General features: G+C 45.9%; 1 protein-coding gene across 16 annotated transcripts in view; it reads right to left on the minus strand.

The window, feature by feature from the left end:
• Nucleotides 1-27,325, minus strand: part of SEPTIN6 (septin 6) — a 68,148-nt gene that overhangs the window by 35,508 nt on the left and 5,315 nt on the right. For 10 of the 16 annotated variants that reach the window (XR_001119937.3, XR_004486509.2, XM_033439154.2 and 7 more), the window contains exons 2-4: nt 25,787-25,867; nt 17,687-17,801; nt 10,144-10,339 (exon numbers count right to left, since the gene is read on the minus strand). Coding sequence is in view for 14 of the 16 variants with exons in the window: in XM_033439154.2 (XP_033295045.1) it covers nt 10,144-10,339; nt 17,687-17,801; nt 25,787-25,846 (371 nt within the window). In the remaining 2 variants the exon portion in view is untranslated. Of the gene's footprint in view, nt 1-10,143; nt 10,340-17,686; nt 17,802-22,839; nt 23,028-23,086; nt 23,207-24,867; nt 25,106-25,786; nt 25,868-27,325 lie in introns of those variants that run through there. The other 6 variants (XM_004275815.3, XM_033439157.2, XM_004275816.4 and 3 more) reach the window with 3 other exon arrangements.

Genomic DNA, 27,325 nt, shown 5'->3' on the forward strand with positions numbered 1-27,325 from the left:
GGAGAAAAACCTGCAACCAAGATTACTCTACCCAGCAAGGATCTCATTCAGATTTGATGGAGAAATTAAAACCTTTACAGACAAGAAAAAGGGAAGAGAATTCAGCACCACCAAACAAGCTTTACAACAAATGCTAAAGGAACTTCTCTAGGCACGAAACACAAGAGAAGGAAAAGACCTACAATAACGAACCCAAAACAATTAAGAAAATGGTAATAGGAACATACATATCGATAATTACCTTAAATGTAAATGGATTAAATGCTCCAACCAAAAGACACAGACAGGCTGAATGGGTACAAAAACAAGACCCACATATATGATGTCTACAAGAGACGCACTTCAGACCTAGGACACATACAGACTGAAAGTGAGGGGATGGAAAAAAGATATTCCATGCAAACGGAAATCAAAAGAAAGCTGGAGTAGCAATTCTCATATCAGACAAAATAGACTTTAAAATAAAGACTATTACAGGAGACAAAGAAGGATACTACATAATGATCAAGGGATTGATCCAAGAAGAAGATATAACAATTGTAAATATTTATGCACCAAACATAGGAGCACCTCAATACATAAGGCAAAGGCTAACAGCCATAAAAGGGGAAATCGACAGTAACACAATCATAGTAGGGGACATTAACACCCCACTTTCACCAGTTGACAGATCATCCAAAATGAAAATAAATAAGGAAACACAAGCTTTAAATGATACATTAAACAAGATGGACTTTATTGATATTTACAGGATATTCCATCCAAAAAGAACAGAATACACATTCTTCTCAAGTGCTCATGGAACATTCTCCAGGATAGATCATATCCTGGGTCACAAATCAAGCCTTGGTATATTTAAGAAGATTGAAATCATATCAAGTATCTTTTACAACCACAATGCTATAAGACTAGATATCAATTACAGGAAAATATCTGTAAAAAATACAAACACATGGAGGCTAAACAATACACTACTTAATAACCAAGAGATCACTGAAGAAATCAAAGAGGAAATCAAAAAATACCTAGAAACAAATGACAATGAAAACACGACGGCCCAAAACCTATGTGTTGGAGCAAAAGCAGTTCTAAGAGGGAAGTTTATAGCAATACAATCCTACCTTAAGAAACAAGTAACATCTCAAATAAACACCTAACCTTACACCTAAAGCAATTAGAGAAAGAAGAACAAAATAACCCCAAAGTTAGCAGAAGGAAGGAAATCATAAAGATCAGAACAGAAATAAATCAAAAAGAAATGAAAGCAAAGATCAATAACACTAAATTCTGGTTCTTTGAGAAGATTTAAAAAATTGATAAACCATTAGCCAGACTCATCAAGAAAAAAAGGGAGAAGACTCAAATCAATAGAATTAGAAATGAAAAAGGAGAAGTAACAACTGACACTGCAGAAATACAAAAGATCATGAGAGATTACTACAAGCAACTCTATGCCAATAAAATGGACAACCTGGAGGAAATGGACAAATTCTTAGAAATGCACAACCTTCTGAGACTGAATCAGGCAGAAATAGAAAATATGAACAGACCAATCACAAGCACTGAAATTGAAACGGTGATTAAAAATCTTCCAACAGGACTTCCCTGGTGGCACAGTGGTTAAGAATTCGCCTGCCAATGCAGGGGACACAGGTTCGAGCCCTGGTCTGGGAAGATCCCATGTGCCGCCGAGCAACTAAGCCCGTGTGCCACAACTACTGAGCCTGCGCTTTAGAGCCTGCGAGCCACAACTACTGAGGTCCACGTACTGCAACGAAGAGTAGCCCCCACACACTACAACAAAGAGTAGTCCCCGCTCACCACAACTAGAGAAAGCCCGTGTGCAATGAAGACCCAACGCAGCCAAAAATAAATAATAAAAAAAAATCTTCCAACAAGCAGAAGTCCAGGACCAGATGGCTTCACAGGCAAATTCTATCAAACATTTACAGAAGAGCTAACACCTATCCTTCTCAAATTTTTCCAAAATATAGCAGAGGGAGGAACACTCCCAAACTCATTCTATGAGGCCACCATCACCCTGATACAAAAACCAGACAAAGATGTCACAAAGAAAGAAAACTACAGGCCAATATCACTGATGAACATAGATGCAAAAATCCTCAACAAAATACTAGCAAACAGAGTCCAACAGCACATTAAAAGGATCATACACCATGATCAAGTGGGGTTTATCCCAGGAATGCAAGGATTCTTCAATATACACAAATCAGTCAACGTGAGACACCATATTAACAAATTGAAGGAGAAAAACCATATGATCATCTCAATAGATGCAGAGAAAGCTTTTGATAAAATTCAACACCCATTTATGATAAAAACCCTGCAGAAAGTAGGCATAGAGGGAACTTTCCTCAACATAATAAAGGCCATATATGACAAGCCCACAGCCAACATCATCCTCAATGGTCAAAAACTGAAAGCATTTCCACTAAGATCAGGAACAAGACAAGGTTGCTCACTCTCACCACTATTATTCAACACAGTTTTGGAAGGTTTACAGCAATCAGAGAAGAAAAAGAAATAAAAGGAATCCAAATCGGAAAAGAAGAAGTAAAGCTGTCACTGTTTGCAGATGATGTGATACTATACATAGAGAATCTTAAAGACGCTACCAGAAAACTACTAGAGCTAATCAATGAATTTGGTAAAGTAGCAGGATACAGAATTAATGCACAGAAATCTCTAGCATTCCTATACACTAATGATGAAAAATCTGAAAGTGAAATTAAGAAAACACTCCCATTTACCATTGCAACAAAAAGAATAAAATATCTAGGAATAAACCTACCTAAGAAAAAAAAAACCTACCTAAGGAGACAAAAGACTTGTATACAGAAAATTATAAGACACTGATGAAAGAAATTGAAGATGATACTAATAGATGGAGAGATATACCATGTTCTTGGATTGGAAGAATCAACACTGCGAGAATGACTCTACTACCCAAAGCAACCTACAGATTCAATGCAATCCCTATCTAACTACCGCTGGCATTTTTCACAGAACTAGAACAAAAAATTTCACAATTTGTATGGAAATGCAAAAGACCCCGAATAGCCAAAGCAATCTTGAGAAAGAAAAACGGAGCTGGAGAAATCAAGCTCCCTGACGTCAGACTATACTACAAAGCTACAGTAATCAAGAAAGTATGGTACTGGCACAAAAACAGAAAGATAGATCAATGGAACAGGATAGAAAGCCCAGAGATAAACCCACGCACATACCGTCACCTTATCTTTGATAAAGGAGGCAAGAATATACAGTGGAGAAAAGACAGCCTCTTCAATAAGTGGTGCTGGGAAAACTGGACAGCTACATGTAAAAGTAGGAAATTAGAACACTCCCTAACACCATACATAAAAATAAACTCAAAATGGATTAAAGACCTAAATGTAAGGCCAGAAACTATCAAACTCTTAGAGGAAAACATAGGCAGAACACTCTATGACATAAATCACAGCAAGATCCTTTTTGACCCACCTCCTAGAGAAATGGAAATAAAAACAAAAATAAACAAATGGGACCTAATGAAACTTAAAAGCTTTTGCACAGCAAAGGAAACCATAAACAAGACGAAAAGACAACCCTCAGAATGGGAGAAAATATTTGCAAATGAAGCAACTGTCAAAGGATTAATCTCCAAAATTTACAAGCAGCTCATGCAGCTCAATATCAAAAGCACAAACAACCCAATCCAAAAATGGGCAGAAGACCTAAATAGACATTCCTCCAAAGAAGATATACAGATTGCCAACAAACACATGAAAGAATGCTCAACATCACTAATCATTAGAGGAATGCAAATCAAAATTACAGTGAGGTATCATCTCACACCAGTCGGAATGGCCATCATCAAGAAATCTACAAACAATAAATGCTGGAGAGGGTGTGGAGAAAAGGGAACCCTCTTGCACTGTTGGTGGGAATGTAAATTGATACAGCCACTATGGAGAACAGTATGGAGGTTCCTTAAAAAACTACAAATAGAACTACCATATATTTTTAGTTCTATATTTTTAGAACTCCCAGCAATCCCACTATTGGGCATATACCCTGAGAAAATCATAATTCAAAAAGAGTCATGTATCAAAATGTTCACTGCAGCTCTATTTACAATAGCTAGGACATGGAAGCAACCTAAGTGTCCATCAACAGATGAATGGATAAAGAAGATGTGGCACATATATACAATGGAATATTACTCAGCCATAAAAAGAAACGAAATTCAGCTATTTGTAATGAGGTGGATAGACCTAGAGTCTGTCATACAGAGTGAAGTAAGTCAGAAAGAGAAAGACAAATACCGTATGCTAACACATATATATGGAATTTAAGAAAAAAAACAAATGTCATGAAGAACCTAGGGGTAAGACAGGAATAAAGACATAGACCTACTAGAGAACGGACTTGAGGATATGGGGAGGGGGAAGGGTGAGCTGTGACAGGGCGAGAGAGAGGCATGGACATATATACACTACCAAACGTAAAACAGATAGCTAGGGCTTCCCTGGTGGCGCAGTGGTTGAGAGTCCACCTGCGGATGCAGGGGACACGGGTTCGTGCCCCGGTCCGGGAAGATCCCACATGCCGCGGAGCGGCTGGGCCCGTGAGCCATGGCCGCTGAGCCTGCGCAGCCAGAGCCTGTGCTCCGCAACGGGAGAGGCCACAACAGTGAGAGGCCCGCGTACTGCAAAAAAAAAAAAACAAAAAAAAAAAACAAAAACAGATAGCTAGTCGGAAGCAGCCGCATAGCACAGGGAGATCAGCTCGGTGCTTTGTGACTGCGTGGAGGTGTGGAATAGGGAGGGAGATGCAAGAGGGAAGAGATATGGGAACATATGTATAACTGATTCACTTTGTTATAAAGCAGAAACTAACACACCATTGTAAAGCAATTATACCCCAATAAATATGTTAAAAAAAAAAAGATGTGGCACATATATTCAATGGAATATTACTCAGCCATAAAAAGAAACGAAATTGAGTTATTTGTAGTGAGGTGGATGGACCTAGAGTCTGTCATACAGAGTGAAGTAAGTCAGAAAGAGAAAAACAAATACTGTATGCTAACACGTATATATGGAATCTAAGAAAAGAAAGAAGGTCATGAAGAACCTAGGGGCAAGACGGGAATAAAGACACAGACCTACTAGAGAATGGACTTGAGGATAGGGGGAGAGGGAAGGGTAAGCTGGGACAAAGTGAGAGAGTGGCATGGACATATATACACTACCAAACGTAAAATAGATAGCTAGTGGGCTTCCCTGGTGGCGCAGTGGTTGAGAGTCCGCCCGCCAATGCAGGGGACATGGGTTCGTGCCCAGGTCCGGGAAGATCCCACATGCCACGGAGTGGCTAGGCTCGTGAGCCATGGCCGCTGAGCCTGTGCGCCCGGAGCCTGTGCTCCGCAATGTGAGAGGCCACAACAGTGAGAGGCCCGTGTACAGCAAAACAAACAAACAAACAAAAAAACAATAGCTAGCTAGTGGGAAGCAGCCGCATAGCACAGGGAGATCAGCTCGGTGCTTTGTGACCACCTAGAGAGGTGGGATGGGGAGGGTGAGAGGGAGGGAGATGCAAGAGGGAAGAAATATGGGAACATATGTATATGTATAACTGATTCACTTGGTTATAAAGCAGAAACTAACACACCATTGTAAAGCAATTACACTCCAATAAAGATGTTTTAAAAAAAGCCTTCTCTACCCCCAAAGTTATAAAAATATTCTCTTATATTTTTTCCTCATATTTTTAGAAGTTGTTTTTAATCCAACTGGAATCTATTTTTGTGAATGGTGTTTGTGTGGGATGGTCTCATCTTATGTTTTCCTAACGGATGGCCTATTTTCCCAGCACATTTTCTTTTTGTTTTGTTTTGTTTTTTTTGTGTTACGCGGGCATCTCACTGTTGTAGCCTCTCCCGTTGTGGAGCACAGGCTCCGGACGCGCAGGCTCAGCGGCCATGGCTCACGGGCACAGCCGCTCCGCCGCATGTGGGATCTTCCCGGACCGGGGCACGAACCCGTGACCCCTGCATCGGAAGGCAGACTCTCAACCACTGCGACACCAGGGAAGCCCACATTTTCTTGAATAGTCCATTCTTTCCTTGCTAACTTACAAATGCTAAATGCCCATAGAAACATGAATTTGATCTTGGACTCATTTTTCTGTTCAACTGTTCCGTTTGCTATTCTTTTTTTTTAATAAATAAATAAATTTATTTATTTATTTTTGGCTGCATTGGGTCTTCGTTGCTGTGCACAGGCTTTCTCTAGTTGTGGCGAGCGGGTCTACTATTCGTTGCGGTGCACGGGCTTCTTATCGTGGTGGCTTCTCTTGTTGTGGAGCACGGGCTCTAGGTGCACAGGCTTCAATCGTTGTGGCACGAGGGCTCAGTAGGTGTGGCTCTCCGGCTCTAGAGCGCGGGCGCAGTAGTTGTGGCACACAGGCTTAGTTGCTCCATGCCATGCGGTATCTTCCTGGACCAGAGCTCGAATCCCTGTCCCCCACACTGGCAGGTGGATTCTTAACCACTGTGCCACCAGGGAAGTCCCTCCTTTTGCTATTCTGATGCCTTTACTTCCTTACCTCCCATTCACTCATGGCAATCTAGTTTCTACCGACGATTTCCCTGGAATTATTATTCCTAAGTGTATTAATGACCTTCATGTTGCCAAACCCAATGGATATTTTTCAGTTTTTATCTCTCCGGACACTATTTATCATTCCCTCACATATGCTACATAATACAACTCTCCCTTGATTCTTCTACCAATAAAAGTCACGATCATAACAGTATCTTCTATTCGTTAGTTACCCCGTGCCAGGCACTGTTTAAGCGTTTCCTATGCCATACACGTGGAGTATGCCTCACCCATGACCCTCCGGGTAGATATCAGTATTATCACCATCCCCACTTCACAGGAAACTGAGGCATAAAGAATTTAAGTGCCTAGTTGTAGTGTAAGCCCTGACAGTTGTAACTTGCATTTTTGTAACCCAAGTGTCTGATTTAAGCTTTGATTTCGGAGGCATCCACTTCAAAAAGGCACCTACTTCAAGGACAGCTATCACGAATAAACACACTGCCAGCCACAGAAAGATAAGGAACCAGCCCCGTCCACCCCCCCACCCCAGGCGTCCTTGTTTTAAAGATATTGGTGGATTTCTATAACTGACCATTTAGGCCACTTGTTTTTTTCTCTCCCCACGTGTTAAATTCCCGCTCTTATGTTTTACATTCACCAATAAAGAGTAAGCCCGCAAAACCACAGGCCGCCTACCCTCGATCCCTATGAAAGCAGAACCCCAGGCCCAGGTGCTCTCTCTCTCTTTCTCTACCCTCGACCTCGCTGTGTAGCCCCGGGTGTGCCTTGTCCTTTCCAGAACCTGTGAGTAATAAACGCTTTTTTCCCCTCCAAGTTTCCTGACGGTTATTACTGAGGGCGTCTTGCAATCATAATAAGAACCACAAGGGCCGGTCCAGCCGCAACATTGGTTATGGATAGGCCGAGACCAGCACAAAACGCTTGTCCAAGATCCCTGAGCTAATAAGTAGCAGGATGGGATTTGAACCTAGGTCTGTCTGAGACCAAAGCCTGAGTTCCTAAGCACACCCCTTTCCAGCCTGTCCTCTGTCTCCCTCTTGAGTTCCTTTTGCTTCAGCAGTTTTCAAATGGTGCCCTTCAGGATATGGCCTTCGTCACTGCTCTTCTCAGTTTGCCCCTGCACCCTGGGTAAAGCAGGGCCTTCTGATGCTCTCTTTCAGTGCAGCTGCACTGACCTATCTATGTCCTCATGGCCCTGTCAGAATGGAGAAAACACGGCTTTTTATTACAAATCCCTGGAGCTTACTCCACTTCTGTTCCCCAGCCCATTTCCCGGAGGCTTCTCATTTTTACTTATGCAAGTTTGTATTATTTGATATAAGCACGTATCACATTTATAATCAGGAAAAACAGTAAGGATATTAAAAATATAAGAGAAGTAGGTTAGCCTCTAGGGAGCAAGAGAAGTAGATTAGCCTCTAAGGGGCTCTATCAGTTTGGCCCTCCCAAACCATCATTATGCAGGCGTTTTCCAATGTTAGATATGTTGACTATATGTTACTGAGAACTGTGAAAAATTTAATGGACAAGATGCTGAGCAATCTGCAGCTGAGATTAATCACTCATATTGTGACCCAAATGTCCCCTTTCCCCAGGGTTTAATTTATTCTCCACCAAACAAGATTAGCACAATAAGCAGGCCTATACAAAGCAGAGGTGTCCTTCGTCTAGAATTTCAAATGGAAAACAGAATTCAGTTCAATTATTAAGGAGCTAAATATATTTACTCATTATAAGGAAATGAGTATGGCTGTTGTTATTTTAAGGGAGAAATAGAAGAATTTGGGATACAGTTCATCTGAGAAGCAAGGGAATCCTCAAAGGATGAGCACTGCTCAAAATGATGAATGACTTTTTCTGTGAAGAGCACCTGTGATAGCCATGTGACTTTTAGTTAAATGCAGACGGTGCCTGACGCCCTCCCCCTCCCTCAACCCAGCCCTCATCTCGTCCTCATCTGAGCCTCACTCCAGCCCTCACTGGCACACCATTCTCAACCACCCACAGTCTCTCCTCCTACCTCTCTGCTTATTCCAGCTCGGTCTCTTTCCAGGATGTCTTTTCCTCCATCTGCTGACTTAACATCCTCAGGTTTTTATCTTTAGCCCAGCGTTCATCTCACTCGGCTCCAATCCTTGGATGATCTTACGTGTGTCTGTGGCTGGAACATATCACCTATACCTTGATAACCCAAGTCTGTTTACAGCGCAGACCCTCTCCTGACCTCTAATCCTGCATATTCAGCTGCCTATCCTCTCTCTACAGTCCGCAGGCAGCTCAAACTCAACACTTCCTAAACAGAGCTGATTCTTCTTAAACCTGGTTCTTATGGTAACTCTTACTGAATGCTGCCAACCATCTGTCCACCCTCCAAAGCCAGAAATCCAAGCCTCATTCTAGGTTCTTCTTTTGCCCTCCCAACCCCCAAGTCCTGTTGAGTCTACCTACTCAGTAGTTATCAAATCTGTCTCCTCTTCCCTGTCTCAGCACCTGTGTCATCGCTGGCCTCGATCAAATTGGTCCAACAGTCTCCTAATTGGTCTTCCTGCTCTCCAGCCCATCCCATACTATCCCAAAGCCCCCTCTTCAAAGGCCAATTCGACTACATCGTTCAACTTCATAAAGCTTTTCAGTGGCTCCTTAGCTACACATTCTACAAACCCCTCCATGATCTGGTCCCTGCTTACCTCTTCAGGCTCATCTCCCCTCACTTTTCTCCCAGCTCACGCCAAGCACCGGCCCAGGGGCACAGCAGGCATTGCGGGGCCCTAGGTTTACACGATTTGAAGGGCCCTCCAAGAAAGATCAAACAACACAATGACTAGAAATTAGTTCCAGGGCTTTGGAGGTGCGTGAGCAGCTGCGGGCCCTGAAACAAGCTTCACTAGCTTCACAGTAACTCTACCCCTGGTCTAGCCAAACAGAGCAAGCTCAGTCCCCTAGAACATGCCACAGTCTTCCACATCCCTCTGCCTCTGTACAAGCAGCTGTCCCTGCCCGGGATGGGGTTCCCAACCTTCCCTGGTCTGTCCAGCAAAATCGTTCACCCTTCAAAGGCCAGCTCAGGGGCACCTCCTCTGTGCAGGCCTCCCTGACCTCCCTGCATGGAGCTGACTGTTCTCTCCTTCACGTTCTCATTGTAGCTTGTCCTTTACCTCTGTGTACCCTGTCCTTTACAGAGCAGGTCACACTCAAAGGAACTTGTTTGTTTAAGACCAGGTTTCCCGTGAGTCTTCGCCTCAAGGGCAGAGACAAGGTCATTCCTTTTTAGACTGTTGGAGCACGGCAGTACCTGGCTCAATAAATGTCTGTCGAATGGAATAGAAAAACATCCTGCTTTTGGCAAAGCGTGTGGAGTAGAACACTGAAATAGACAGGGACCCTGGGCGGAGGCGGCGCTAGTGAGCTCTCTGCTGCCTGCCTGCATCATCTGAGAGGTCCAGCGGGACCCCAGTGGTGAGCTCCTCCCCGTGGCCTCCCAGTAGCCTCCCCACCCCACCGCCTCCCTTACCTGTCCTCCTTGTTGATCTGGTCCCCGAAGCCCACTGTGCTAACAATTGTGAGCTTTAGCCCCACGTTGCTTTCTTGAAGGTCATATGTATTGGACTGGAGCTGGACACCCGGCTGTGTGTGGGTGGCTGGCTCCCCCTCGAACTTGGTGTTGAACAGGGTGTCCATGAGGGTGGACTTGCCCAAACCTGTCTCTCCTGAAAAACAAAAGAATGAATTATGATGCATTCACACAATGACCACGCAGCCATTACACATGTTTCGGATGCATATTCACTGACATGGGAAAATGTACACGGTAAGACACTAAGTGAGGAGCACGTAGAACTACATGGACTATTTGATCTCAGTTAAGTGGAAAAGAGTATAAGGAGCTGCACCAACATATTAGCAGCAGTCATCTCAGGATAGTGGAACTGGGGTCATTTTTCTTTTAGTCTTCATATTTTTGTGTTATTTGAAAATTGAGTATGCATTGTTTTTATAGTCAGAAAAAGAAACCGTGTTAAAGGCAGTGATGGCGAGGTAGAGTTATGCCTAGAAAAACACTGGAAGGGCGTACAATGTACTCTTACCAACAGTCATGTCTGGGTGGTGGGGTTATGTGCGCTTTTCACTTCTTTCTTTATGCTTTTCTCTATTTTCCAAGTTTTCTACAAGGAACGTGTATAGCTTTCATAATAAAAATTTAAGGGCTATTTTCAAGTTTACAAGAAAGGGACAGCAGTCCCTCATCAAATAAGTATCCTCTCCTCTCAGTCCCCACCTCTCCCAGCCAGGCCCAGCCAGCACCCAGATACGCATCCCAGTGGGGAGACCATTTTTAGCTAATGGAGAGGGAATTTAGCAGGCCACAAATTATTCTTCCCTTTAAATTTCAAACAAGCCAGTCAGTTGTTTGTTTAACTAACAGGCTGCGGGATACTAATAAATTAAACCCCTGGAATTTCAAAACCACTGGCTTTCGCACCAGGGCAACGAGTCGGGGAAGGGCTGCGGGGACTGGTGAAGGTTTGTGGAGGTTATTCCTGAGAGACGCAAAGGATGTCAAGTCACTGCCAGGAACCAAGGACTGCGCTTTGAAGACCCGGGCTACCCTGCTGTTGCGCTATCATCACCCCTCTTCTCCCTTTCCCTGCTCACAACCCTTGAGATGTGGGAATTGACACACCTTCCCAGTTGGGAATGGGGGGAGTGGGTTTGCCCTGGGCCAATCCTGGCCTGGAAGGTCCCCTCTTGTGACCGACAGCACATATCTGCAGGGCAGTCCAGGGCTAGGGTTCGACCTGCACAACCCATAACCGTAAATGGTCCATCTCCCCTCCCACCTCTGGGTGTGTCTAGCTTTGCATCTTGCAAACCTCTTTTATCTGGAATAATGAGCTATGAATGCAGGAGGTGCTTTTAAAAATATGTGTCTATGCTGAGAGCTTTCTGTATGTGGAGGGATCAGTGTGAGAGAGAGAGAAAACAAGGAGAACATTCAACTCAGCCTGGCTACCCGGCTCCCCAGCCCGATTTCATAGCCAGGTCTGACTAATGTGGTTGATTGCCAGGATGCAGGGAAATGGTTCCTCACACAGATCCTGCTTCCAGCCAGGGTCTGTTATACCTACTAGCAGCAAAGACTCTCCCAGAAGAGGCCCTTTTCTTCCTCCCTAAAGGGACAGGAAGTATTTGGGTCCCCAGAAAAACTTGGTGAGGTGGGAAGTGGCAGACTTGGCTGCCATGGGAAGTGGCAGACTTGGCTAAGCAACGGAAGAAATCGCCCCCCTCCCCGCCCAAGGTGCGGGTGCCGCTCCACTGGAAAGGGGCCGGCACCTCTGAAACGGGAACACAGGGTGGCTGCCTCTCCCTAACTCGCCTTCCCTCTGGGCGTTGAAGCTTAAGCTACATTTTCGCCGGTCTTTGTCCATGCCTAATACAGTGTCCATGTACATCCCCACTTTCAGACCCTCTCTCCCGTTCTGTGAGCTCTTTGCTGAACGCCCCGCAGCTCCTAGATCGTGGCGGGCCCTGACTCCCCAGCACCCAGAGCTGGCTCCCTGACTCCCTGATCCTAAGACTTCCCAGAGAGCAGGGGATGGGCAACTTCTGGTACTCCCCGGAGCGCCTAGCAAGAGGCTCACACAGAGGCCTCAGGAGCAGTACCACAGAGGCAAGGGCCCGCCCTGTTTGCGCAGCTGTAGAAAGGCAGGCCGGGTGGGCCGGGCAGGGCAGGGCAACGGAGAAAATGACCACCCGGACGCCTGCCAGTGCAAAAGGGCTGTGGAAATTAGATGCTCAATGATGAGTGTCTGGAAGAAAAGACCCAGCGGGTGTCTAGGGAATTGTGATAAATGCAGCATGAGAAGAGGGCAGAAAATCAAGTGTGCTTGTCCCGTTCCAGTTTTCCATCAATGTGGAGCCTGGGGGCGGGGAGGGGTGGGAGTTCTCTCTCTCTGGATGGCTGCCACAGACCCAGCCTGAGCCTGGGATGTTGTCCTGGGCCCGGTACTGAGCGGGGGAGGGGAGCCACTCTCGGCTCAACTCAGATCAGGTCAGCAGATTCCACACCCCTGCAGGAAGGTAGGGACTTGGCAATTAGATTCCAGCAGGAAACCTGAACAGTCCTGAGGGGTCAATTTCTCTCTCCTCCTCCCTCCTCAGAGTGTACAGCGGGGTTTCTTAACCCTTTTTAAGTCATCTCCACCAGCCCAGAGGATTTCCTCTCACTTGACTTAATGTAGATAGGATCCCGGAAACACCAGCTTTTTAAAAAAGAATTCAATTTAAAACATGCAATATGAAATCTGCTTTTTCAAGCTATACTCCCTGGGCTAGTCTGATGTTGACCTCTCTACCGGGAGTTCAAAACCACTGTGACAAAGAAAAGCTTAAGCCCTTTTCCTCATCTGCTGTTAACATTTGCATCCTCTGGTACCTTGTGCAATTAAGTCCTTGCAAGTGATGAAATGCAGAGTCCCAGGCAGGTTGACCTAAGCCTAGCCCTTCCCCTTCTCTGGACTCCAGTCTCTTTTTCCATAAAATGAGCAGGTTTGAGTAGTAATAATAACAGCTATTGCTCCTGGAGCACTTACTACGTGGGCACCACTGTAAATACCTTACATATATTCCCTTATTTATTCCCTAAAGTAAGACTGTGTATTAGATAATACTACTATTTGTCCTTAATTTACAGATGGATTAACCGAGCCACTTCCTAGCTGTGTGAATGTGCCCCTGCTCTTCAGTCTCTCTGCACGTCACGTTCCTCATCTATAAAATGTGGAGGAAGAAACTGGCCCAGGGTCACAAAAGTAGTATGTGGCAATGCCAGCATTTGACCGCAGGCAGTCTGACACTGGAGCCCATGCATGTTCTAGTGTGTCCCATAGGTGTGATATGTTGTTTCATTCAGTCATTCGACAAATATTTAGAACCTTTAATAGGAGCCAGGCACAGGTTTAGGAGCCGGGGATACAGCAATGATCAGGAGCTAGTCTCTTCCGGCTCCGAATGTTGGAATAAACCAAGAGAAACGTCTCTGAGTTCAACCGGAAGGTGTCCAAAAGGGAACTCTCCAGGAACTCCTGTTGGCCAAGGGAGCCTATGGATGGGGACGAGGTCCTGCCTGGCTCTGTGACCTTGCCCTCTACTTCTTCCTGATCTTGCAGAGACCTAGCAAACAGGGGTGTGCTGGAGCCGGCTCGCCCGGCTTCCTGCAGTTCTTCCCAAGCCCATGTGCAGTGATGTCATGTTGGCAGCTTAAAACCAGCTATGGTGGGAATAATGACAGCACAAAAATTGGTAAATGCTACAAACCACAGCAACTCTTCTCCTGAGAGTGGGTGGTTTGACGCTGACCAGCACACCACCGCTGGCAGCCTGTCTCAGACAGGTGGACGGCTGCCTCTCCCAGAGATGGAGAGATGAAACCATCGCTCCCTAACCCTGAGAGAATGCTAGCTGCCCTTCCCCTCCTCCTGCACTGAGCCTCAATCCTGCTTCTCTTGTATGTTTTGTTTTTCCAAGTTCAACAGAGCCTAGTTGAGCCTGGAATCCTGAGCAGTTTCAAAGTAAATATTAGCCTTATGACCCTTCGCGCTCGTCAGGCATTCTCTGTTGCTGGCACATTCCGAGGGCTGAGTCTCTTTGGGGCTCTTTCCCAGCAGAACGTTTGCACTGCTGACTCTAGTCGTTCCTCCAACGCCTCCTGTGCTATATCTAGAATCCTGGGATCCGAGTGATTTCCAAAGCTAAGCTAGTAGACTGGGAGTGGGCTAGTAGACTGTTTAGAACAGGAGGGGGACCTCAGCCCACTCGGTAATTACTGTCAACCATAGCGTCTGTTGGAGAGGAGCCATAATGTGCTCACACCCATGTGCCTGGCCCTCTAAAAATAATGATCGTAGGTGTCATCATCAGTGCCCTTATGTATAAATTACGCTCTTGATTCATAAAAATTCTCCCTCTCCATGCCAGCATGCACATGCGCACTTATGCACCACAATAAACAATACGGTGATAAAAATATTCTAGATCTCTGTTAATAACCAAAGCCAGTGTTACCATAATTTTACACTTAAAATGCCCTATCGGAAAAGAAAAGAAAATCCTTTGGGGAAACATATTCTATGCCCAAACAGAACCGTTTTATAATCGTCATTAAGGGAGTAAAGCTGACGGTTATGCACAGGCAGTAGGCATGAAAGTATGGTCGCTGAAGGTCCTGCGAGAGAAACGACCACCTTCAGCAGCCAAGCTATGGATCCTTCGCCACGTCGGTGACGCTACCCAGTCCCACGGCTGGGCTGAGATTGCAGCCTTAGAGCCACCGTAAGCCGCCTGTGACTTTGGCCCAAATTGTGGGTTCAGATCAATGACAGGCTTCTGAGCCCAGCCAGAGCGGGGGATGCATGAGTTGCAGGCTTTTTTGGATCAGGGATGGGGAGTGCAGTTAACCAGCCTGGGCGGGTGCATCCAAGGGGTGCACCTGCACGGCTAAGAGGGGAGCTATTAGAGCAGCCCTTTCCTGAAACTTCATAAGTAGAGAGAGAAAGAGGAGGTCACTCCTTGGGTGTGAGGGTCTCCTTTCTACCCTTCCCCTCTTGGAGGGTCTGTCCTGGGCAGTTGAGCGACTCCATGCCCGCAGGTGCACAGTGAAGCAGCTGCATATGTACGATGCCTGGGTGGGTAGGGGTTTACTATTTCTCCCACTTGGGACTTCCCTGGTGGTGCGGTGGTTAAGAATCCGCCTGCCAATGCAGGGGACACGGGTTCCACCCCTGGTCCGGGAAGATCCCACATGCCGCAGAGCAACTAAGCCCGTGCGCCACAGCTACTGAGCCCGCGAGCCACAGCTACTGAGCCTGCGAGCCGCAACTACTGAAGCCTGCACGCCTAGAGCCCGTGCTCCACAACAAGAGACGCCACCGCAACGAGAAGCCTGCACACCGCGATGAAGAGTAGCTCCCACTCGCGGCAACTAGAGAAAGTCCGCGCGCAGCAACGGAGACTCAACGCAGCCAAAAATAAAAATAAATAATAAAGAAATAAAGAAATATTTCTCCCACTCACTTTGCCTTGAGCTTGGCTGCCTCTTCCTCCGGGCCCTAGGGGAGCCTGTGGACCACATGTCCAACTACCCTACGCTGCCGCCCTCAGAGAGCCATCCTGACCTATGCGGCCTCCCTCCTAAAGCTTTACTAGCCCACCCAATTGCACTTGGTTTGAGAGGCTGATGGGGGTGGGCCTGTCACTTCACTTCTCATCCCCTCAGCTTCAATGCAGGTCACCCGGAGCTCTGGGAGGAATGCCAAGGGACTCCAATATGTTTGTGTGGAAGTTTTTCAGTAATCAAATGTTATGTGAAATAAGTTGACCATCAGCCAAAGATGGGAGAGATCTGGCAGTGCTAATACTGGACGTGATGGTATTTGATCTTGATGTCGATCACCATGACTGCTGTTTATTTTGTATCCCTCTCCTAATAGCACCTCATCGTAACCATGGGTAGACTTTTGGCATCTGAAGAATTAACAGCCTAGATCTGGACTCTCAGGCCCACGATATGTAAATCCGTGAAGCACATATTTTCATCTCATAGGTTCCAAAGCTGGTGCGTGAGAGTGAGTCATTTCACTAGTGAGTGAGCCTAGCTGACTGCCTGTCAACCATACTTAGAAGTGGCTTTGTTTTCTCTACTTGTCCTCGAGTGTGTAGCTAATTCTCCGACAGAAAATGATCTGAGGAGTGCCAGGGAGGGAGAAGAAAAAACAGAGTCCAAGAAAATGAATGACCTTAGTTACAAAACAGAACTTTAGACTACATTAGAGAGTAGAATATCCAATTCAGTAGTGGTTCACACCCTCAGTATGAATGAATTCCCCGTATGCTCTGTACAAAAACAGGAAAAGGCAATTAGCAAAAGTGTTTTGAGTGTTCCGACCGGGCATGAAAACTGCCATTATTATGGTATTTATAGAATCATTAAGGTTTGGAGGTATGTCACTAAAAATATGCAGGTACGCCTTACTGCACTGTATAGTGAAAATTTTACACTGTGATCGTGTTTGCAAATTTGGGATTATTTAAGGTCTAAGGAGAGATTCTCAAAGAATGTCAAGGAACCGCTGTTCCTGAGACTTGCTTGACTAGTGCTTGACAGTTTCCAAAGTGCCTCTGCATTCTCAAGAGATGTCTCTGGCAGCGGTTACCAAAGCAGTGGGAGGGACAAAGGGTCAGGCAGACCTGGGTCCCTGTCATGGCTCTGCCACTTATTCTGTGTTGCCTCAGCTAAGTCCTTTATCCCCCCCGCCCGAGTTTCTTGGTCTCCGTCTGTTCCATGAGGATATGAATGCCACTTGGTCTGTTCACTTCCCAGAGTCCTAGTAAGGACCCAAACTGTTAACATGGGAAAGTGTTTGAGAAATGTAGTGAGTGGTTCCTGCGGGGATAATTCATGCGTTCATTTCACATACATTATTGAACTCTCTTTGTGCTGTAATTAGCACAGTAGAGGTGACTAAGACATGGTTCCCACACTTGAGACTAAAGGTCCAGGCACAGATACACTTAAAGGGAATAAAAAGAACTTGGCACACAGCTGTGTGGTGCCTGCACAGAGCTCAAACTGTACCAAGCACAGCAGGGCTGCAGAGGAAACAGACAGACCCAACCCACTGCCCACAGCTGGTAAGCAGGCATCTTTCCACAGCCATTACCTCCCTCCCAATTCTGCCCTGGCTCCTATTTTCTGCAGTCAGAACAAACCTGATAAGAGTAGCTGAGCCAGCCAGCTCCCTTACAGAATTTCCACTGGGTGTCACGCAGCTCAGCTCCCCCCAAGGTATGGCCCCGCATTCTGGTCTGGGCAGGGAAAAATGTAACTACAGCCAGCTGCTCACCAAAACAAGCAGAGGGACAAAAGAAGAAGAGGGGCAGAAAAATTCCTGCAAATAGATCAGAATGACACACTATTGAACCTAATGACCTGCAGAGCCACACCCAGCCATTAAGGATCCATATTCTGTAATAGAATTTCCTGCTATGGAAATACTCACCCACGCACAGGATGTTGAAGCAGAAGCCCTGGCTGACTGACTGATTCACCAGCTGGTCGGGCAAGCTGTCGAACCCCACATGTCCAGCCAGGGGGACAGTTCGGCAACCTTCACCCTAATTTGGAAGGGGAGGGAGGGGAGAAAATGAAAATGTGCTTAAAAGCAACCTGGGTCTCACTTCCCCATCCAAATGCTCTCTGTGCTAGGAATTAACACCCACTGGGGCCCATCTCCCCTTAGCTAGTCCCTGATCCAAAGCAAAATGACCCATTCGCTTAGAAATCATGGATTCTTGGGTACAGTCATCCTTGAGGCTCCATAATGAACGTCACATAGTTCCAGACACAGCAAACTACAGAGGCGGCTTGTAAGGGGTGGGAGGGCGGGGGGGGGGAGGTCAGGGGATGAGAAGGTTCCCAGCCTTGGGTTAATTCTCCTCACAGAGACTCAGTTTCCTTTCACATCTGTCAAATGACATAATATTACCTTACAGATGATTGGGAGACTCAAATATGCCAACACATGTAACGAGCTTAGTACAATGCCTGGAATATGTATAAGTGTTCAGTAAATACGACAAAGGGACTTCAAAAAGCAATTTCTCTTCTTGGGACTTCCCTGGTGGTCCAGTGGGTAAGACTCCTCGCTCCCAATGCAGGGGGCCCAGGTTTGATCCCTTGTCAGGGAACTAGATCCCACACACATGCCACAACTAAAGATCCCTCATGCCCGTGACTGCCATCTGGCAAGACTGCTACCCTCACATATCTCACCCCACACCCTCCAGTGGAGTAGTCTCAACAGACAACCATATGCCATCATTCAGTCCTGGGTGGTATATTCTGGGCCCCAGAGGGGTACCTGAAGACAGCTGGGTTTTATGAGTGGCCTGCATCACTCAGGGCTACATTCACCCCCTTTTGCTTTCCCTCACCCTTTTCGCCATCTTTTTATCAAAGCAATCAAAAAAAGATGTAAGGGGCTTCCCTGGTGGCGCAGTGGTTAAGAATCCGCCTGCCAATGCAGGGGACACGGGTTCGATCCCTGGTCTGGGAAGATCCCACATGCCACGGAGCAGCTAAGCCCGTGTGCCACAACTACTGAGCCTGCACTCTAGAGCCTGCGAGCCACAACTATTGAGCCTGCATGCCACAACTACTGAAGCCCGCGCACCTAGAGCCCATGCTCCGCAACGAGAAGCCACCGCAATGAGAAGCCCGCGCACCGCAAGGAAGAGTAGCCCCCGCTCACCGCAACTAGAGAAAGCCCGCGCGCAGCAACAAAGACCCAACACAGCCAAAAATTAATTAACTAATTATTTTTTTTAAAAAAAAGATGTAAGTTTCCCACTGTTCATTCTTGGTCCTCAAGACTGCAGGGGAGACAGAAACCTAAGAGCCAATATGCTTTCTCGATGGAGTCTCCTACTCAGCAGGCATCGGAAATTGGGAGGGACTCAGAGTTGAGGTTTCCTGAGCCATATATCATCACCCCCGGCTGCCTCTTCCTGTGTCCAAATTCAGCACCATGAAACTTCAAGTGCTCCAGGGCGTCTGGTCCAAGTGCCAAAAGATGAGGAAAGGGAATTTTCAAACTGAAGACAGTGAAGGGCAGCGGGGAGAACTCCACATCTTATTCTTAAAGATTTATTTCATTGTCAAGTCTCACCCAAGCACCTCCCACGTGCCCACAGTTATCTCCCACCTAGCCCAGTGCTGTGAGAGCCCTAAATAGCAGAAGAAAGAGTATGGCCTTTATTCCCTAGGCAATGGGGTTTAAAAGGGGCATTTTGAGTGTTTTGAGCAGGAAGGGCCATGACACAAGTAGTCTTTTCAAAAGATCATTCCAGCTGCAGGGCGCTTGATGGATGGGAGGAGAGCGGGAGAAGGGGCAGGAAGACATATTAGGAGAGGACTCCAATAACGCTGAACTGGCAGAGTGACAGCCAGGCACTGTGACGATAAATGCTGCTTGAAGTGAACTGATCTGACTTGGGACTCAGGAGGGAGGAACAAATTTGAGAGCCGTCCTAAAGAAAGGATGAGACTCGGTGAATGACTGGGCAGAGAGTGCGGGAGCAATCAAAGCTGTAAGGCTGCAAGGTCCTGCGCCTGGGAGATTGGATCGATGGCACCAAGGGCAGAAAGAGGGAAGCCAGGAGAGGGTGCATTAGCGGAAAAGTCGAAGATTCTAGTTTTAAATAGCCATTATTTTAAAATTACACTTATCAGGTTTTTTATAAGAGTAATCCATGTCCGCTGTAGAAATTTTAAAACATATGGAAAATTATAAAGAAGAAAATAAAAATCACCCATAATATCACTCTCCAGAGACAGTCACTATTAGTATTTACATGTATTTCCCTACAGTCTATATATAATACTTTTTTTCTTTTTTTGTTGTTTACAAAATAGGGATAATCCTGTATATTCCTTTTCATCACCTGGCTTAATAACCGGACACTTAATATAGTATGGATGTTCTCTTGAGTAATTAAGTATACTTCTAAAACATTACTTTTTTGGCCACATAGAATTCCATTGTGGGAATTTACCACATTTTCTCAACCAGTGAAATGTCTTCCACTACTAGACATTTAGCGTGTTTCCAAGTTTTCAACATTATAAGTAATAATTCTTGTTCTTACAGGTTTGCATAGTCTCTGATTATTTCCTTAAGCTAAATTCCTAGAATTAAAGCCTGCTGGGTGCAAGGCCACACACATTGGAAAGACTTTGGTACACACCGAGAAATCGTTCAACAGAGAATATTACAAATGTCTATTTCTAACGCCAGTATGCGAGAGTGTCTGTTTACACATACTTAGACCAGCACTGAGTTTGAGGCTTTTTAACCATTGTGAATTGAATCACTGCAAAATGGCATCATGTAACTTCATTTGCATTTTATTGGTGAGAGTGAACTTTTTTTATTGTTCAACTACATATGTGTGTTGTGTCTATGTATATGCGAGTTAACTATTCACGTCTTTGTCCATTTTCTTAAAATGGGTGCTTGTCTTTCTCTTCTGGATTTGTAAAAGCATTTTCTATACTAAAGAAAACAAGATAGTTTTGATTTTATGGTGACACATCTACCCACTAAGTACTTAGCAATATGGGATTGTAGGCTCAGGGAGAATTCAGGACTGAGATATAAATTTAGCAGTGAGACGTATGAAACTGGATGTGTTCTTCAAGAGACAGTACAGGGAGAAAAGAATTAAGGACTGAATATAAGCAATGCCCACAAGTAAGGAATGGGAAGATGAAGAGAATTCTTCCAAGGGGTGGGGGGATGATCAGAAAAGTAAGAGATGACCCAATAGTTTTCTATCACCAGAGGCCAAGATTGAAGTCAGGAAGAATTACAGAGAAACGACCATTGGTCTGGATTTGGTAAAGTCCACTGGTAACTTTTAGAATCCTTTTTTCTTCTGTATCTTTTTACCCGGTGTCCAATACACCTAAGTTAACTGGAAGGTTTGGGGACTAGGGAACATGGAATCTGGGTAATGCGTCTTTCTTGCTAATCAAGATTTAAGCAGCAAACTGTATGTCTCAATCCTTGTAGTTGAGAAAGCTTCGAAAATGAATTTGTATATGCAGTTCCTGCTTTAGGAAATCCTGCCTAGCGAGCACCATTCACTTCTGCTTTGATGAATCTTAGAAGATGTCAAGGTCACCGTTATGAACATCAGTCCTCATTGTTCAGAGGTAAATACGTAATGGTGAAAACGACAGGACACTGGGCTGAATGGACACTGACCCCTGGACAGCCCCTGGAAGTTTCTTCCCTCTTCCCTCTCTAAACCTCCGATAGCTTATCTCTTTCCTCTTTCTCCTTAACGTGGCCTGATTAATTGAGGTCCTGACTGCTTTGATTGCAGTCAATTGAATGTTCCCTGGATTACAAAGTGCACAAAAGGAGATGGAACTGGCAACTTGGCCCAGGACGTCTGACACTAAAACCTTAAGTTATCATCTTGAGTAGCAGGTGGTGCCACGTTTGACGCTTTGAACTGAGAGGCTAGAAAGGTCACAGCCACCAAAATGTTAAATGGCCCACCTCCCGTGACCTGCAACCTCCCCTCGGGATCTGCTCTACAGAGACTCACATGCCTGTACAAAGGTCCACGTACAGTACAAGGAAACTCATTACAGAATTATTTATAATACTGAAAACCTAGAAAAAAAACCCTAAATGTCCGACAATGGGGAAAAAATATTAGGTTGGCCAAAAAGTTCGTTCGGGTGTTTCATATGTTGTGACAGAAAAACCAGTTAACTAAATTATGGTACATAATATTCTGGAATATTCCTCAGCCATTAAGAAGAATGCAGTAGATCTAGAAACAGAGTCACAGAGGTAGAAAACAAACTAATGGTTACCAGGGGGTAAGGGCGGGGAGGGATATATTGGGAGACTGGGATGGACATATACACACTACTATATATAAAATAGTTAACTAATAAAGCCCTGCTGTATAGCACAGGGAACTCTACTCAATACTCTGTAATGGCCTATATAGGAAAAGAATCTAAAAGAGAGTGGATATAAGTGTATGTATAACTGATTCATTCGCTGTACACCTGAATCTAACGCAACATTATAAATCAACTATACTCCAATAATAATTTAAAAAAAGAATGCAGTAGGTCTAATAATTTAAAAAAAGAATGCAGTACTGATCGGAATATCTCCAAGACATATTATAATATAGAAAAAAAGAAACTGCAGAACAATAAGCACAGTATGAGACCATATATGCAAAAAAAACCTCTGCGTGTATTTGCACTTAAATGTATGTGAGAGAAAGGGGACTAAAAAGGCACCCACCACACCTAGAACTCAGGGTACCTCAGGGGAGGGGACTGGAACTAGGGGCTTCCTCGGGGGGTAGTCAGTGTGCTTCTGCATTGTTTGATTCTTTTACAGCATGAATGTATTCACACATTACCTGTGTAATTTAAAAACCATTTTTAATACACGAAAAGCGAGTTCTGGCTCAGCTTTGCAGCAGGGGTAATTAGGCTGCAGCGTCTGAGAGGAGCTAAAAGGCAGGCAAAAATGAAAGCGTGCTCCTGAGAACTGGGAGAGGCCCCACTCCCCTCCCCAATTACGTTTCCTGTTTTCTCCTCATCTGCAGTCACCTGCGGTCTTGAAATACGTTATATACCACATTTCATATCACAGGCAGAAACAACGCTTTCTCTTCCGCCTCCTCCCCCGAGGACACACCGATTGCGCGTTTTAATTGAATAGTCGGAGGTTCGTGTTATGAAGTACGAGTGAGGGCAGTTCCAGCTGTGCATCGTTTTCCCCTTGCTGTGATTCTGAAAATAAAGGGTCCCATAAGCACCCAAGTGGGCAACCACTGCCCCCCTCCCCCCTTCCAACCTTTGTGGCACAGGACGCAAGCCATGTAGGAAGCCTCCGGAAACCGAGGGCGCATCTGTGTCCACGGAGAATTTCTGGCCTCCGTTTAAAACCGGGGTGGCCAAGTTAGTAGCTGTCATTCTGAAGGACAAGATCAAAACAAAAAGTTTGGAACTCATGGCCAAAGACCGGGCTTGTCCTTAACTTTCTCCTCTGGCCTTGGCACAAAGATGCTAGGAAAGGACAGAAACACTGAAATAGGATTATCTCCGGCAGCCCCATGTGTCACTTACTGGTGGGCCCGATCTCTCACACCTTCCCTTCCTCTATCTCCCTCCCCAGCTCTGACTATCAATCTCTGAGAGACCCTGCAAATCTTCAGGACGCTCAAACTCAATGAATAGTTCAATGATGCATGATGGAATATTAAACAGCTGATAAAAACATATTCTAAGAATATTTAATGGCATAGGAAAATGATCACCAAATACTGTTAGATAAAAAACTGTGTATACAAGATCATCCCAATCATGAGGAAAAAAAGTATGCATGCATTTTTAAAAACTTGGAAGAATATATACCAAAATGGTGAGAATGGTTGCTTTTGGCTTGGAGGGGCTGTAGGAGCTGCTGCTTTTCTGTTCCAAATTTTCTACAGTAGGCATATTTTACCTTTTTTTTTTTTTTTTTGTGGTACGCGGGCCTCTCACTATTGTGGCCTCTCCCATTGCGGAGCACAGGCTCCGGACGCGCAGGCTTAGCGGCCATGGCTCACGGGCCCAGCCGCTCCGCGGCATGTGGGATCTTCCCAGACCGGGGCACGAACCCGTGTCCCCTGCATCGGCAGGCGGACTCTCAACCACTGCGCCACCAGGGAAGTCCCATATTTTACTTTTATAATCATAATTAAAATATTATTTTTTTAAGATTCTATGATGATACTTTCCTAGGCAGGAAAGTGGCCTCAGATATTTTAGCAAAATCTTTAGTTACAGCCAAAAAGTTGCTTTATGTACAGATAACCAGAAAATTTGGTGAAGTATTCAGCTTTCTGGCAGTTTTATTGTATATAAAACATTTATTTTCCCAATAACACAATAAAACCTTATTATTCTTCTTATTATAACATATTTATATGCAATATAACATTATTATACAGTATGCCTTATTCTTATAAAGATTCATGTGAACCAGAAGTCAAAGTCAAATCACATACCCTGAAACATGCAGCAAAAAGTCTTGCTGAAACAATCAGGTGGATGATAGCCCTATCTGTTACCTCTGGTGTTACCAAGGGAGTGAATGCCACTTATTATCCCATATTATCAGCCATAAGAACCACAAGAGCACTGCTAAGTTCCCAGAGGTTAAAACAACAACAACTCCAGTATGCCTAACACATCAAACGTCACGATTTCCCTGGCTCCAATTAAGCTGAGCTGAGAGGAAACTGACAGTAGTAGCGATGCCCTGAACTGGGAGAGAGAAATCTGGGGGCCTTTCGGAGGAGAAATAAAACCTGCCAAAGCTAGCAGCACCCCTTAGGGGCCCCAGTACCTTTCAGTGGGGGAGCAGCTTAGGGGATCCTGACGAAGCACAAAGGAAACCATCCTCACCATACAGGGAGAAGGCCCAGTTTTGGCAAATCCAATAGATGGAACTCTGGATTTTAATACACCGGATCAATTCCAGAGTGGCTTTTCATTCTATAGAAGGATTCACAGCAGGATTCTATTAGATAGCCAGCTCTCCTAGTGCATGTAAAAGGGGATTCAACAGACAAAAATTCAGCTGTCACGTACCTTTATAGGAAGTCAATAGCTATATACACCTACACGGACGGACAGACAATATGCGAAGGGTTGTTTGTTTCTATTCCAGTTCCAGAGACCCTGCTGAGCTAAAAGCACAGACTTGCTTTCTCTACAGCCGTCTCCCCACCCAGCTCAAGGAGTCAAAGCAGGGAAGGGGTGGAGTTAAATTCCGCCACCTCGTTTGGAAGCAGAAGCAGAAGCAGGCAAGGACCTAAAAGAAATCAGGCTGGAGGAAACACAAGAAGTGGACCATGTCAGAGCTGGAAACACCCTTACGGATCACTTAATCCAACCCGCGCATTTGACAAAAAGGGAAACAGAGACTCAGAGGCAGGAAGTGACTTGTCCCGAGTCACAGAGTGATTTAGTGGCAGAGAGTGGTGCTGGGACCCAGGGCCCTGTCAAGCAGACCGCCGCTCTCAAATGGAAAAGCTGACTCAAGTGGCGCATAGATTTCTTTCTGCTGCTAGAATTCTGGGACATTGGGCTTGTGCTGATGCCAGTCGGGAGGAGAAGGGTCATGGAAAATGACCCAGAAGCCCGTGGGCTCACCAAGGCGCCTCTGGCCCACACAAGGCAACTGAGGCGGTGGAGGCCAGGAGACGCTGGTGCCCCTCTTCTGCATCTTCTCTCCCACCTCTAGCTCCCATTTCCTTCACTGCTGACTCAAGCCTGAGCCTCAGCCTGGCCTCTGCTCAAGAGCCCCAGGGCTCCCGAACCCAGCCAGCCAGATTCTAGGTGAAATAGCTCCACCTCAGCCAGGGGTGACCCTTGCCCAGGGTGGGTCAACTTTCCCACAAAGGCCTGACAGATTCCCTTCAAATCAGGCCATTTAGAGTTTCCTAGGTGTTCTGGTCATTGTTATCTCCAATCTGTTAAAAAGAGAAAAAAAAAAAGGTTTACTCACAGGCCTCTGGATGAACGCCCAGCTGTCCTCTGGGGAGCCTGAATTTGCCTCTGCCTCCATCTGGTCTCATTTAAAGGGGATCTGAAAAAACCCAGTTCCTGCCTCAGCGCCAGTGCTCAGAGCTGGGGGCCTCTGCTGCAAAAGGAAACTGAACACGACCTCACACCTCATCAGGGCCGTGAAAGCGCAGAGCTCTGCTCCCGAGAGGGCCCTGGCAGGAGAAACCTGAGCCCTGGGTCCTGTCCCCGAGAAGGCCCGTGAATCTTTTGCCCAGTCACCTTTAAGTGAGTGGAAGGGATGACCCCACTGCAGGGCCAGCGGAGAGCGTGCTGCATAATTCAGCAGATGGCTGCCTCTAATGAGAAGACACTGCAGAAGCGGGAACGTTATCTCCCCCTCCCGAGCATGTGGTCCTTCCTCTGTGCAGGCAGCAGAAGCCTCCTCCTGCCACACCGAGGAGGAAGGGTCTGTGTTTCAAATTTATTCTGCGCGCCTCCTCCAGTTGTTACTTAAAATAATCCATCATTACGTGGCTGGTGGCTCCAAGATTTTTATTTAAAGTATGGGAAAGAAAGAAAGAAAGGAAGGAAGGAAGGGAGGGAGGGAGGGAGGGAGGGGAGGGGAGGGAAGGGAAGGAAGGAAGGGAGGGAGGGAGGGAGGGGAGGAGAGGGAGAGGAGGGGAGGGACGAAGGAAGGAAGGAAGGAAGGAAGGAAGGGAGGGAGGGAGGGAGGGGAGGGGAGGGAAGGAAGGAAGGGAGGGAGGGAGGGAGGGGAGGAGAGGGAGAGGAGGGGAGGGAAGGAAGGAAGGAAGGAAGGAAGGAAGGAAAGGAAGGAAGGGAGGGAGGAGGAGGGAGGGGAAGGAAGGGAGGGGAAGGAAGGGAGGGAGGGAGGGGAGGGAGGGAGGGAGGGGAGGGAGGGAGGGAGGGAGGGGAGGGAGGGAGGGAGGGAGGGGAGGGAGGGAGGGAGGGAGGGGAGGGAGGGAGGGAGGGAGGAGGAGGGAGGGAGGGAGGGAGGAGGAGGGAGGGAGGGAAGGGAGGGGAGGGGAGGGAGGGGAGGAAGGAAGGAAGAAAGCCCACATAGCCATGACTGTGCTATCTGGGGTTTAAGCTGAGAATCTTTTTTAACATCAGAGTCTTCAAAGCACCCAAGTATACTCTTCTCAACCTCCATGAGTATACTGAGGTGGGGGTGGGGGGGTCGCAGTGAAAAGAGGGGGAAGAGGGGACATGGCAGGATTTTTATTTCTTGGAAACATGATGAAAAGGCCAGAGTTTTTTTAATATAAAAACGAATCTGAAAAAAAAAACAACGAATCTGTGTCATCTGGAAGGTGTTTCATTGCTTCATCCACTGACCAGCAGTAACACTTCGGACTAAGTCATTTGGTCTTCCTGAACCCATAAAATGAAAAGAACAGTAATACTCATCCAGGAAGCTGCTGGGGAAAATGAAATCATACAGATGGAAGCGTTTTGAGATCATTGAAAGAGACATGTTACACTTATCTACGGTATTCTTTTTCTTTCTTTTCTTTTCTCT

This window comes from Orcinus orca, chromosome X (assembly GCF_937001465.1).
Source record: "Orcinus orca chromosome X, mOrcOrc1.1, whole genome shotgun sequence".
NCBI classification, from domain to species: domain Eukaryota; kingdom Metazoa; phylum Chordata; class Mammalia; order Artiodactyla; family Delphinidae; genus Orcinus; species Orcinus orca.